This window comes from Aythya ferina (genome assembly GCF_964211825.1).
Source record: "Aythya ferina genome assembly, chromosome: 1".
NCBI lineage: Eukaryota > Metazoa > Chordata > Aves > Anseriformes > Anatidae > Aythya > Aythya ferina.
Genome location: NC_140296.1, coordinates 205797332 through 205810309, shown reverse-complemented (window position 1 = coordinate 205810309; position 12978 = coordinate 205797332). Strand labels below are relative to the sequence as shown.

The following is a 12978-nucleotide window of genomic DNA, read 5'->3' as shown; positions in this document are numbered from 1 at the left end:
CAGGCCCCGCCCTCCTCCCCCGCCGACCAATCAGAGGGCTCGCCCCGGTGGGCGCGGCCCAATAGCGCGGCGCTTCCGGGTTTGCGCCGAGCGGGAGTAAACGCTGAGAGGAGGTCGTTCGCGGGGCTGCCCGTGACGTCACGGCACCTCAGGAGAGCGCGGGGGGGGGGGGGGGGGGCTCCAATAAGACCCCAAATTTGGGGGTTTTGGGGTTTTTTAGCTGAGAAAAAAGGACATTTCTGGCATTTATGATATCAGGGGAGCCCCCATCGCCCTCATCCTGAGGAAAAATGAATCGTTCCAGGTGTTTTTCTGAGGAAAAAGGGAATTTGGTGACTTTCCTTTTCTGAGGGAAAAGGAAACTTCAAGGTGTGTATTTCTGAGGAAAAAGGGGTTTTAACTTTTATTAGTTCTTGAGGAAAAGGAAATTTTGAGGTATTTTTTTTCTGAAGAAATGGTATTTTTTTCTTTCCTGAGGGAAAAGGAAATTTCCAGGTATATTTTCTGAGGAAAAAAGACTTTAAACTATCCTTTTTTCTCAAGGAAAGGGAAATTTCGAGGTATTTTTCCTGAGGGGGGGAAAAAAAAAAAAGATTTTTAACTTCTAGATTTTTAACTTTTACTTTTTCTTCAGGAAAAAGAAATTTCAAGATATTCTTTTCTGATGAAAAAAGATTTTTAACTTTTATTTTTTCTCGAGGAAAATGAAAATTTGAGGTATTTTTCCTGAAGAAAAGGGATTTTTAACTTTTAGGTTTTTAACTTTCCTTTTTTCCTGAGGGAAAAGGAAATTTTGAGTTTTTTGGGTTTTGTTTCTTTTTTTTTCCTGAGGAAAAAGGATTTTAATCTTTTTATTTTTTCTTGAGGAAAAGGAACATTTGAGGTATTTTTTTTTCTGAGTGAAAAGGGCTTTTAACTTTTAGATTTTTAACCTTTATTTTTCCTTGAGGAAAAGGAAATTTCAAGGTATTTTTTTCTGAGGAAAAAAGGTTTTTAAATTATTATTTTTTTTAACTTTTATTTTTTCCTTGAAGAACAGAAAAGTTCAAGGTATTCTTCTGAGAGGAATAGGATTCCTTATTTTTATTTTTTCCTGAGGAAAAAAGTAAATTTGAAGGCATCTTTTTCCTGAGGGAAAAAGGCTTATTATTATTCTTATTTTTTCCTGAGGGAAAACAAACTTTCTGTTTGTTTTTTTTGTTTGTTTGTTTGTGTTTTTTTTTTTTTTAATTATTATTATTATTTATTTATTTATTTTTTCTGGGGGAAAAGGAAATCCTGGTTTCCTTAATTTTTGTTCCTTTCCCTGAAGGAAAGGGAAAGCTTTGTTGTCCCTGCCAAAAGGCCCAGTCTCTGGTTTGGGTTGTTTTGGGTCAGTTTTGTTCTTTTTCCATGAGGAAAAATGAAACTTGTGGGTTGCGCTTCTGAAGGAAAACAAAACTTCTGCTTTCCCTGAGGGAAACAGCTGGGAAACTTTGAGTATCCCCAAGGGAAAACAAAATCCCTGCATCCTATAAAACCCCCAAATTCTGCTTTTTCCCTCCAGGGACAGGGAGGAAACCTCAGCTCCCCCCCGGCAGCCATTTCCCTGAGCAAAACGCCTCAGCGAGGGGCTGGCTCATGGACAAGGGGGCTCTACCCCAGCACCCCCCATCCCTAACCATCCCTTTCCCTGCTTCTTCCAGGTCCCCCAGAGATGACAGAAGAGCCTCATCTCTTCAAGCTGGCCCAGAGGGGACAACTGGAGCTGCTGAAGGACGCCCTGCGAGGTGGGGACGCCGCCGGGCAGCGCTGCGGCCGCTCGGGGGACACACTGCTGCACCTCGCCGCCCGCCACGGTCATCTCCACCTCTTGGCCTGGCTGCTGGAGGAGCTGGAGCTGGACATCGAGGTGGCCAACGGTGACTACAAGAGGCCCCTCCACGAAGCCGCCTCCGCCGGCCACGGGGAGTGCGTCTCCTACCTCCTGGCCAAGGGGGCTTGCGTGGATGCCTTGAAAAGGGGAGACTGGTAGGTGGGTGAGTCTGGAGCTGTGTCTGAACGGCTTTGGTTCGCCCTGGAAAGGGGGAGAAGCATCCAGAGGGCAAGGTGCACGAGGAGCAGCTCGGTTTGGAGGAGATGGAGAGCAGCTGGTTTGGTTTTTGGGCGGTCCTCTGTGGAGCCAGGAGTTGGACCTGATCATCCATGCGCATCCCATCCAAGTCGGGCTATTCCATGCTGCCAGGGGTGCAAATTGTGTGATTTAATTCCAGCCCTCTCACTGTTTTCCCCCATTTACCACTGAGGTTGTAAATTACTGCTTCCTTAGCAGATCTGATTCAAACAGATGCACACAAAAGCTTTTATTCTTCCCCCTCTCTCCCATTTGATAGGAATCAATGATACTGATTCACTTTTTTTTTTTATGTTCCTTTCCTCTGAAACTGTAATAACAACCACAAAGACTTTTTTTTTTAATTGTTTTATTTCCATTTCTTCATCTTGGGTCAAATTTGCTACTGATAAAACAACAGCCCATGACCCAAGAACCAGCTCGTTCCTTCAGGGCTTTTTTTTTTCTGCCTGCCTTGTGAGTAACACAGCATCAAAATGATGAGTGAATGAGCACTGAGGATAATAATAAAAAAATAAAATAAAATAACAAGGTCTTTTCCACAGGCCTACGATGGGCCTGGCTAATAAAAATCACCACGTACCTGTCGGTTTCTCCTCCTGGGGAAGGAACTTTCTGCCCACCACCTTGCAAAAGAAAGCAAACGCCTTTCTGAAGCTGAAGCAGCACCAACACAAAGGCGGGGTCCCAGAGCTCGCTAATTAGAGGCTGTGCCAGCATCAAGCTGACATCAGGGGGAGCAGAGGAAGGCAGGGATTTCACAAAATGCACGCGGACATTTCTGCAAGCCTGGCTTCCCGTGGCAGGCCTGCAGCTCTACCCCTGCTGTCCCCAGCATCGATGTGTCTGATCTCTTAAAAATCTCCCTAACTGGAGATTTCACCTCTTTTCTCACCACCTTATCTGGCCTTAAAATTGGAGCATTTATCCCAAGTCGAAGCCAAACCTGTCCCTGCTTTTTAGGCTCTTTGTTCAGAGGGAGGAGTTTTCGGGCTGTTTTTCTGAATGAGGATTTTTTTGATCCTGCTTTATTTTGTCTCTCAGTTGTTGTGTGGGGGTTAGTGAAGACAGGGTGGAGCATCTCGGTGCAGGAGGGCTCTTCCTCGTTTGTGGGGCTTTCTGCCCAACCTGTGCACACCCAGGTGATTAGGCAAAGTTTGTAAATAATTAAAATAGAGAACGCAGCTCACACCTGTGGCGGTTAAACCTTGATCGTTCCTGCCACCCTGCTGGTTAGATAACGTGGCAGTTGAGGAAAACATCTTGGTGCTAGTGAGGCCGGTGGAATTAGTCCCTGAAATAGGGTCAAACACGGGAGATGTGGGCTCAGCACCTCGAGTAACTCACGCTTTGCCTCTGGAGTAAACCCTCAGCCACCACCCACCTCCTTGGTCCCCTGGAGGAGGTGCAGACCCCGCAACCTCATTATTTTCCTAAGAGTGACTACAGGTGCTCCAGACAGCTTCAAACCATCTTTTTATGTTGGAACAAAAGCCACCAGGCTGATGCAGCGCTCCTTCTCCCGTTTCAATCCCCTCTCCTCTCGTTTAGGACTCCCTTAATGATGGCCTGCACCAGGCAGAACCTGGAGGTGATCAAAGCCCTCGTGGAGCACGGAGCCAACCCGCTGCTGAAGAACAAGGACGGCTGGAACTGCTTCCACATCGCCAGCCGGGAGGGCCACGGGCAGGTCCTGAGCTACCTGCTGGCTGCTTCCCCGAGCAGCTGGGACACGGAGAGCACGACCAGGAGAACTCCTCTGCACACAGCAGGTGAGGGGAGGGAATGGGCTGGAGAACACAAAGCTGCTCTTATTTCCATCCCTGTTTAGCGTTGGGAAGCAGAGGGAGCCTGTCTTGGTGCAAAAAGATGGAGAAATGGTAAAATTACTGACGTTAAATGGAGGTGAGGTTAGTGGTGGGCTCTGGGTGCTCACTGCTCTGAGCTTCTGTTGGCTAGCAGCGCCCTGCTACGTCCGTGCAGGGTTTCACCTCGGGACAGATGCTCATTTTAGCTGCTCTGAGATAGATAAATAGCAGGAATAATTAAGCTGAAGGTTTCTTAACGATGTGGCAGAGCTCGTGAGGTTCCAGGCTCGTGAAATTTGAGAGGTTCGTGAGGCTCACGGGTCCTCGATTCCCATTCCACTGCCTTTTGCTTGTCCCCAAAGCATGTTTTTATGCTAAATAACAGCTCTGGTACCTTGGGAGGGCTGCATCCAGGCCAGGAGCATTTCATGGCCACCCTCCCTCTGTGACAGACCTTTGGATTTGGTTTGTGGCCTCCTGCCTCGTTCATTCCATCGCGATCTGAGCTCAGGGCAGCGCTGCTCGAAGCCGTGGCTGCCTAAATTCATCTCCCAAGGACTGAAACAAGGATTGACTCTGTAATTGGTGCTGTAATTAATCCGCTGAGGCACGTTGGTTGCCCTTTGGTTGTCATTCCCATTCCATCTCCAGCCCTCAGCAGCCACCCGGCGGTGACAGTCCCAGCCCTCGGGCACCGGCTGCACCTTTAGTCCTTGGGTTCAACCCGGGCATGAAAAACGGCTGGTTTGTTGTCTGATATTTTGTGCGGGGTGGTAAAAAGCAGCTTGGCTGAGGGAGAAATAGGAAATCCTTGCTTTATCTGCATTTTCTCCTCTCCCAGCTCCATCCCAAGACCTCTGTCTCCATGCCTGCAGCAGCAGGCCAGGCACACGGCCCCCCTCCGCCCTATTTCTTGGGCTGGGATCAGGAGCAGGCTGAGGAGCCTCCTGGGGAACACCCGGAGCTTCAAGTCCTTCCTGCTCGCAGCATTTGGGCTGTGAGGGTGCAGGGAGCAGCAATGTGATGCCAGCTGGAGGTATCTCCACCCCTCCGCTTGACTTTCCCCAGGATTTGCAGGATTTGGGTGGCTTTCCAGTCACCTTTAGCCCCAGAACCATCCTTTAATGGAGCGGCAGGAAGGGCTGGAGCTCCTCAAACCTCTGCCCTCAGCTTAATTTTAACCCGGGACCGCTCTGGAGGCTGCACAGCCCAGGAGAGGGCACGGACGAGGGCCGGAGGCGATGCTGGAGCTGCCAGGGGAAATCACGTCAGCCCCTCTGTGAATTTCCATCCCCGGGTGTGGAGATGAGCGTGTTAACCCGTGACCAGTCCAGCTGGCTTCCTGGCACGCTTCTCCCTGCCTAGATGCCGGGTCATTTTCTCCCCAATTTTTCCCTCTGCTCGATTCCTCGGGCTTTGCTGCTTCATATATCCGTAGCCTGAGGCAAGAGAGCGGGGGAGATGTGACGAGAGGAAGCGGAGTGCTGCTGGATCCCAGCACTGCAGCTTTCTCTCCTCTCCGTTGCTGCTAAAGGATGTAATCGTGTAGCTTGGGTGGCTTTTGTTTTGTGTTTTTGTTTTTTTTTCCAGACAGCTTGGGTGTTTTAAAGCCTCCATTTCAGAAATCCTTTTCACAGTGCAGCTCTGCTGAGATCAGGGAGGATGGGAACCCTCACCGGGCTCCCGAGGAGCATCTCTTGTGCTGCCACATCTGAAGGTTACTGCTGCGAGCACGCGTTTGCCAGGGGCTCTTCCTCTGTTGCATGGAGTAAATCACCTGATGTTGCAGCTCTGAGCTTGGCTGGATTATTTTTTCCCCTGCAATTTATTTCATTTGTTTTGCAAAATGACCTGCAGGGGAAAAAAAAAAAAGAAAAAAAAAAAAATTAAAGCTGTCCGCTCATTGCCATAATATGATTTTTTTTTAAAAAAAAAAGAGGAAGATTTCAGCGTGTGATGCTCAGATCCTCCCCCACTGTTGTTGTTTCTCCTCCGAGCTGCGGTCTCGCCGAGGATGCTTCATTAGGATGACGAGATGGGAGCGATGGAGAGCCTGAGGGGCTGAGGATGGGGGGTGGGCAAAGCCGTGGGGCTGTTCGGCAGCTCCCGGCTTTGTGTTCTCTCTGCTTCTCCCAGATTTCGCTTCAGGGATTAACGAACCCTGAGCGAGAAACGATCTTTGTGTCAGCTTAATTACACGTGCACTTTCACGCGGGCAGTCTGCAGGTGGAGGCAGACAGCGCTTTTATGCCTGCCTTTTCCCTGCTTCGTTTTCCATTTCCCTATCGGAACAGGGGAAAGAGAGGCTGGAGCCCTGGAGGCGATGCTTTAATTACAAACAGAAATCAGCAGCTTTCCCCGCGAAGCCTCCTGGACCTCCTCCCTGCACCACGAAGGGTCAGAAACGTGATGATATTCCCCCGTAGGTGGCTGGCGGCGTGAAAACACACGTTGCCAACAGTTCCTCTCTCTCTTTTGCAGCGATGCACGGCTGTCGGGACGCGGTGGAGCTGCTCCTGGAGCGGTAAGCGGCCTTCCTCCAGCTCTGAAGGAAGCTCTGCCTCTCCTCTCTTCCCCTGCCTGGCTTCCAGTGCCAGCCACCCGGCCACAAAGGGCGTTTCTCCGCTCGAAGCCCAGCTGCACAGCTGCTCCCCAGGCTGGCTCCATTTCCTCCTGGGTTTTTCACGGCTGCTGCCGGGTCTTTCCGCCGAGCCTGCTCCCCGGCGGGGCTCAGACAGCCTCAGACCTCGTGGTGACATAAAGCCCTGCTTACATAACTCAGCTCTTCCTCCGTGCTGATTCATTCCCGTTGCCTCCGACGTGTCCGAGGCCCTGCGTTAAGAGAAAAGCTTCCTGGCAGCTCGCTCTGGGCGTGCAGCTCCTCCAGGCTTTATTTCCAGGCTGTGGCTCCTGGGAGACCGCTGTGGAGTGGCTTTAAACGAGCCCGTGCCCCACTCCTCCTGAGCCTGGTGCTTTCCTAACCCAATTTGCCTGCTGCCAGAGCTGGAGCAGCTTTCCCTGAGCGTCACAGCACCCGTTAGCCTACCCTACTCATCCTACCTTGGGTAATTCATGTTTGTGCTTGGCCCAGCATCAACGTAGCCCTGCGATTCGAGCCAGGCTTTCCATTTTAATTCACTCCTCTCTCATTTCAGCAGAGCTCTAACCTCGGTGAGACCTGCAGGCTTTGATTTTGATTTTATTTTATTTTTTTGTGTGCGTGGCACTGCTTTGTGAGGTTTTCCCCTCCGCCAGCACGAGGTCTGTGCACACCTTGCTCCTCCCAGACCCATCTGTTCGGGGAAATGGAAATGATCTGCAGAGCCCGAGCGAGCTGCGGCAGCTGAGTACCAGGTCTCTGAGCCCCAAATCCCCAGCAGACCCATGCCCCAGGCTGTAAAACACCGAGGAAGGTTTATGCGTGGCCTTTGGGGTGGCTTTTTATCTTTTTTCTGGTGCTCTGCTGCCCTGCCAACACGAAGCAACTGGGCCAGGATGGGTTTTAGAACCACTGCTGACTCTGCCCTCGCTTTTGCCTTCTCTCTCAGGTGCGGGTATGAGCCGGACAGCAGGGACAATTGTGGAGTCACTCCCTTCATGGACGCTCTCCAGCACGGGCACGTCCACATTGCCCGGCTGCTCCTGGAAAAACACGGGGTAGGTGCCAAAAAACCTCGCCTCCCTCCTCCAGGAGGAGCTGAAGCTGCCAGGACAGGCAGGCAGCTCGTAACCAAATCCTAACAAACCGATTCAGGCAAATTCCCGTGGAGGTGAATGCCTCTCCTTTGCACCAGCTCCATTGGTTCTTGGACCAGAACAGCAAAGAGCAGACCAGGAGGACAATTTCCAAGAGAAGGGAATGTGGAAGCACATTTTTCAAGGACATAAAGTGGTGGACATGAGCCCCGTGCATCAACACAGAGCAGCAGAGACATCTTGATGCCCAGGTTGTGTTTGAGCGTGTAAATAGGTGTTAATTTCAGGAGATGCTTTAGCCCTCATCTTCTCTCCTGTGGTCCTTACAGGACAAAGCGTTTGCTTACATTTTTAGTCTCACACCTTAGACAACGAAGATGGAATAGATGATTTGATTTCCTCGTTCTGGAGCCCTGGCTCACAGCCACGGAGCCGGTGCTGGAAGCACTAATGGCAGCATAAAATGGCACTAAAACTTTCTAGGTTTTATAAAAACCTCGAGTCATGCCGAGAGGCTGGAAGATATCCTCTAAGATGAGCTCGCCGGGTATCACTTCTGTTACCCGTCCTGGCTTTGTGTCTTTGTGGCCGCGTTCAGAGACTTGTGGAAGAGATTTCACGAGGTTCTCCACCCTTCTCCCTCCCTCTACCTGTGTCCAAATTCTCCTCCACCACCACGGAGGCTGGAGATGGGTCGTTTCGTGCTGCTTTAATGAACCGAAACCCAACGTATGTGCTTTAACTGAAGAGAGTCACCAGATATGAGACTGATGACTCTCCCTGAAGGTTTAACCAAGCTGTTCATCGCTTCCCCTTCCTCCTCCCCTTTCTTTCAGGCCTGTCCCACAGCCGTGGATGCTCTGGGAGCTCAGGCTCTGCACCGGGCGGCCGTCACGGCGCAGGACGAAGCCATTCAGTTCCTGGTGGCCGAGCTGGGCGTCGAGGTCAACGAGAGAGCAACAGCCCTGCAGCTCACAGCACTGCACTACGCAGCCAAGGTCAGTCTCCTCTCCTCCTTCTTCCTCTGCATGGTCTTCACCACTCGGTGCACTACCTAAAACGGGCCAGTTTAGGTGTTTCCACTGATGGAGGATTCACGTTCCTGCCTCATCCTCTGTCACAGGCTGCTCCTGGCCACTCCCGTGCCCTTTTTGATGTTTTTTAGACCCTTAGTAAGTGTGGCCAGCTGTCCCTACAGATGTCTGAGCTGTTTTTTCACCACAAATCCTGCTGGTGACTGCGCTGAGGGCTGGCAAACCATCCCTCCTGGCGCGTGCAGTGGAGCAGAGGCAGGCGGCAGCAGGGCACGGTTCCCTTTGCCACTTGACCCACATCTCTGGTGAGAGTTACTCTTCCGATCTGTCCCCCTTTGGACCAAAATGTGGTGCTTGGAGGGAGTCCACCCTGCTCATTAATGGGAGCTGGAGGTGTGAACAGCTCACGGGAGAGGAGAGCTCTTCACCAGCGTCTTCTCCCTTGCAGGAATGGTTGAAACACTGCTCAGATTTTTTCTCCTCTTCCTTCCGTCCCACTAATTTGGGTCCTGGTGGCTCGGAAGCTGGACTCTGTGCCAGCAGCTTGCTGTGCAGAGAGAAAAAAAAAAAAAGGGCTGATGAGCTGAGAGCCAGCACCTGTTTGTCCCTGGAGGTCAAATTCACTCTGCCCATGGCCAGATGTGAGAAAAGAGACGTGGAGAGGAGGAGGGAGCTCTCGGTGCTTATCAGTGTCCTTCACACTGGAGCTGTTTTTGAATTCCAGTCGGAGCTGTTTGAGTTTTCGCCTCCTCTTGTCTCGTGCCCGTGCAGGGAGCTTGGCTGCGGGTCCCGCAACGCTCCCAGGGGATTGGAGGGGATCCCAAAATCCTCCCTGCTGACCAAGAATCCCCCTGGTTGCTCTCTGCCCGAGATGAGGTGAGGCACAAACCTCCCTGCTCAGCCTCAGGCACGTTAAAACCTCACCAGCCCTAACGTGCAGCACTCAGGGGTCTGTAGAGGGAACGAAGCAGCGTCCCCGTGCCTCGATCCTACAAAAGCATCAATGGCACTTACCGCCAGGGCTGGCAACAGCATTCTCCTCCAGCAGGCCCCAGCCGGGGCGTTTGCTGGCTCCCACAAAGGAAACCTTTCTCCCAGCTTCCCCTCCTCATGCTCCGAGCGACCACGCTGAAAGCCCTTCTGGTTGCCAAGGGTACGTTTAACAGCGAGGCTTTTTTTTGGGGACTGTAACGTGCCTTGGAGAAGCTCCCAGCTCTGTTTTGGGGAGAAACCGATGGGTTTCTCTCCCTTCCCGAGGCTCGGTGTCACTTCATGTTTACGGCGTCGTTTGTTTGGCTGGCGGGGTTTCTTTTTTTTCCTCCCTTTTTCTCATTCCTTCGCGTTTATAAATGCACGAAAACGCTTTCTGCTCCGTTTGCTGCCAAGGCTGCGGCAGCCGAAGCAGCTCCCGGCTCCAGAGGGGGGTGTGCATGGGAGCCTCGAGCAGGGGGCAAGGAGATCCTACAACAATGGGGGAAGGAGCGGGTGGGGAGCTAAAAATATGGGCTTTCCATTCTCACACCACGTGATAAAGGCTAATTCGAAGAAGGAATCATAAAATGAGGCACATTATTTAGAGGGAGAGGGTTTATTTCAGGAGGGGTGTGAGGGCTGCGTCGTGTTTTCCCCCTGAAGCTTTTAAATTTAGCGACTGGCAGAGAAAAAGAGGGGACACGGTGGGTCCCGTCAACAAAGCACGCAGCTCGATGCTGACGTTTCCTCGTTTTAACTCGCAATTAGTAAAGTTAAGTCAGGGCTCTGCAGCCAGCTGAAGTTAAAAGCAGTTTAATTACGTTACTGGAGGGGAGGAGAGAAAAAGGTGGGATCGGCTGACAAATTAGGGCGCTAATTTGCTATTAAGGAACATCTTTAGGTCTTGTCATGGGATAATTTGTTCATTAACTCCTCCATAGCCACTGGCGGAGGGAAAACCTTTCGGGGACGCAATCCTCCTCCCAGGCCCGGGCTGTAACATCACCACATGACACAGCCCCGCGCCGTAGCGGGATTTTAAGCACCGTTGGTCTTAATTCACCGCTTTTAATTCCAAAATCTTATTCAAAGTTTGCTCCTGGGATGCCTCTGGGTCAAAACTGCTGGCAGGGGCGCGCGCGGATCCGCTGAGCAAGGGCTGGCGGTGCCGGACCGATAACCCCCTGTGCTCCCCCCTGCAGGAAGGACACACGGACACCATCCAGACGCTGCTGTCCCTCGGTGCTGACCTCGAGGCGAAGGACGGGAAGGGTCGTTCTGGTAAGCTGCGTGCTCACCCCCTGCATCACAGCACGAGGAACTCCAGAGCTCAGCGGGGAGGCCAGCTGCGTGTATGCAAATGGCTCTTGGTGCAGCCTGACATGTCAAAACCCCCTTTTTTTTTCATTTTTTTCTCTTTTTTTTTTAACTTTTGTTTGTAGGATCTCATTCTGCCGGCCTTTCTGACGTCTAACCGTGTGTTTGAGCCTGCTGTGTTGGGGCCTTCCCCTTGCAGGAAGAAATTACAACACTCATCTGGGCTTCTCTCTGCCCGGCTGCTTATTTTGCATGAAGCTCTGATCTCTCTGATATCTCAAAATATCAGTCAAAAATCAAAATTCAGTCGAAACGAGGCAGTTCAGGGCTGGCGGGGTGGGCAGCCAAATATCACCACCCGATCTCTTAAGCTTGATCAAAGTGCCTGGGAATGGTTCGTGAGCAAATAGTAGCGGAGCTCGAAGGTAAATACAGTTGCCATAGCGATGCGGCGAGCTGGCATTCCCGCGGTGAGACGATGAGGTGTCTCTTGCATCAGCATCTCTCTCAAAAAAAAAAAAGAAAAAAAAAAGTGTATACACACGGTTTCGGCCATTGCCAAAATTGGCAACTTCCCCAGCCTTCAGTTTGGTTAACAACACGCCTCGGTGGTGAGCGGGAGCAGCCTTGCATCTCTCCCTCCACCCCCTCAGAGTAAATTCGAGCTTTGCTGGCCTCCCTCCGCCCCCTCAGAGCGTAAATTGGAGCTCTGCAGCGGGTCCTGACCCCCCCTCAACATCACAATTTTGCCCCTGAGCAGGATTAGGCCCGGAGAACAAGGCTGGAACACGCACACGAGGTCATTTCCCTCCCTGCTCGCCTCCAAACTGAATTTGGTGGCCTCTCGGTTCCTCCCTGACATCTTTTTTTCCCCCCTAACAGCCCTACACGCGGCGTGTGCTGGACAACACGCGGCCGCCGCGCGGATCCTGCTCGGCGCCGGGCTGCGGGACGGCCCGGATGGTTTGGGCACCTTGGCACGTGAGCTGGTGAGAAAGCCCGAAATCATCCAGGTTTTCCAAGAAAAAGACGTCAGCGCGTGAGGAGAAAAAAGAAAAAGGAAGAAAAGAGAAAGGAAAACCCTTTAATTTCAGCGTGGTTTGTTAGCTGTCGCTTAATGACTGCTCTGACTGAGCCCACGTTAAGACGACGGTGAGATTTTTGGCCAAGGGGTGAGCGGAGAAACCAGGCTTGGACATCCTGAAGGACGAGATCACACCTGGGTCATTTTTATATCCCTTAGGGATGTGTTTTCTGCAAACCTGTTGCGCTGCTGTAAGTGATCAGAGGGAAAAAAGAGGGAAAAAGAGGGGAAAAAAGAGGGAAAAGGAAGGAAAAGGAGGGATTTGTTATTCCAATTCCTCCTGCTGCTTCCCACCAGCAAGGAAACAACCTTTCTCTTTGAAAAGCAGAAGGAAATGGCTTCAGATTTAATGTAGCCACTCAGTTTGGGTTTGGAACACACAAAAATAGGAGCTACTGTAGCTGTTGGGCTGGTTTGTATCTACCTGGACATCAAAACGGGGTTTTGTAGGGAAACAAAGCCTGCGCGGGATGTCAACATGTAACAAGGGATTGTATCGGCAGCTCCGCTGCCGGCAGGTGATGAAGCGGCTCTAAAAAATAAAAATAAAGCTGGCCCTGGGTGAGAAAAATCGCTTTTACAGGAAAAAAAAAATGTCACGGGGGGCTGGGAGGAGGGGGAGAAGCAGAGCTCGGGGCTGTCCCAAGGCTTTTTGGGGCACGTCTCGGGGCCAGCCTTTCCCTGGTGTTTTTCTCTGAAATAAAGGAGATTTTTCACCACTGGGGAGGCGTTTGTGCCCTTGAGGAGCTGGATTTTTTGCTGTCCTTTTCCCTTTTTCTGTGAGTTTTGGGGATTCAGGCGCTGGCCGCTGTCTCCTGGCCCAGCAGGTGGGTGAGGGGACACAGGGCCCTATCCACATCCCCCGATCCACAGGCACCAAACCCCATAAAAAAAAAAAACACTTTAAGGGTGCGCTGCGCAAGGGCAAAGAGGAGAAAACCCCACAAAATGCCT

The 12978-nt window shown here is 51.4% G+C and overlaps 1 protein-coding gene across 5 annotated transcripts; it reads left to right on the top strand.

Annotated features, from left to right (window-relative positions):
- The first annotated feature begins 64 nt into the window (after window positions 1-64).
- Window positions 65-12744, top strand: ANKRD16 (ankyrin repeat domain 16). Of its 5 annotated transcripts, XM_084504352.1 has the most exons (9): window positions 67-369; window positions 1686-2010; window positions 3665-3885; window positions 6403-6445; window positions 7470-7578; window positions 7676-7813; window positions 8454-8615; window positions 10826-10904; window positions 11823-12744. In XM_084504352.1, the coding sequence occupies exons 2-9, from the start codon at window positions 1697-1699 to the stop codon at window positions 11981-11983; spliced, it is 1227 nt and encodes a 408-aa protein (XP_084360478.1). In that variant the 5' UTR covers window positions 67-369; window positions 1686-1696; the 3' UTR covers window positions 11984-12744. The 5 variants fall into 5 exon arrangements, with proteins under 5 accessions (XP_084360482.1, XP_084360478.1, XP_084360479.1 ...); XM_084504353.1 differs by lacking the exon at window positions 7676-7813 and having other exon boundaries at window positions 73-369; XM_084504355.1 differs by lacking the exons at window positions 67-369; window positions 1686-2010 and adding an exon at window positions 2020-3255.
- Window positions 12745-12978: the final 234 nt, after the last annotated feature.

Coding starts and splice junctions, on each gene's coding strand:
- ANKRD16 (XM_084504352.1), top strand. CDS start 1,697: ATGACAGAAGAGCCTCATCTCTTCAAGCTGGCCCAGAGGGGACAACTG. Junction 3,886..6,402: donor AACTCCTCTGCACACAGCAG/GTGAGGGGAGGG, acceptor TCTCTTTTGCAG/CGATGCACGGCTGTCGGGAC. Junction 6,446..7,469: donor GTGGAGCTGCTCCTGGAGCG/GTAAGCGGCCTT, acceptor CTTCTCTCTCAG/GTGCGGGTATGAGCCGGACA.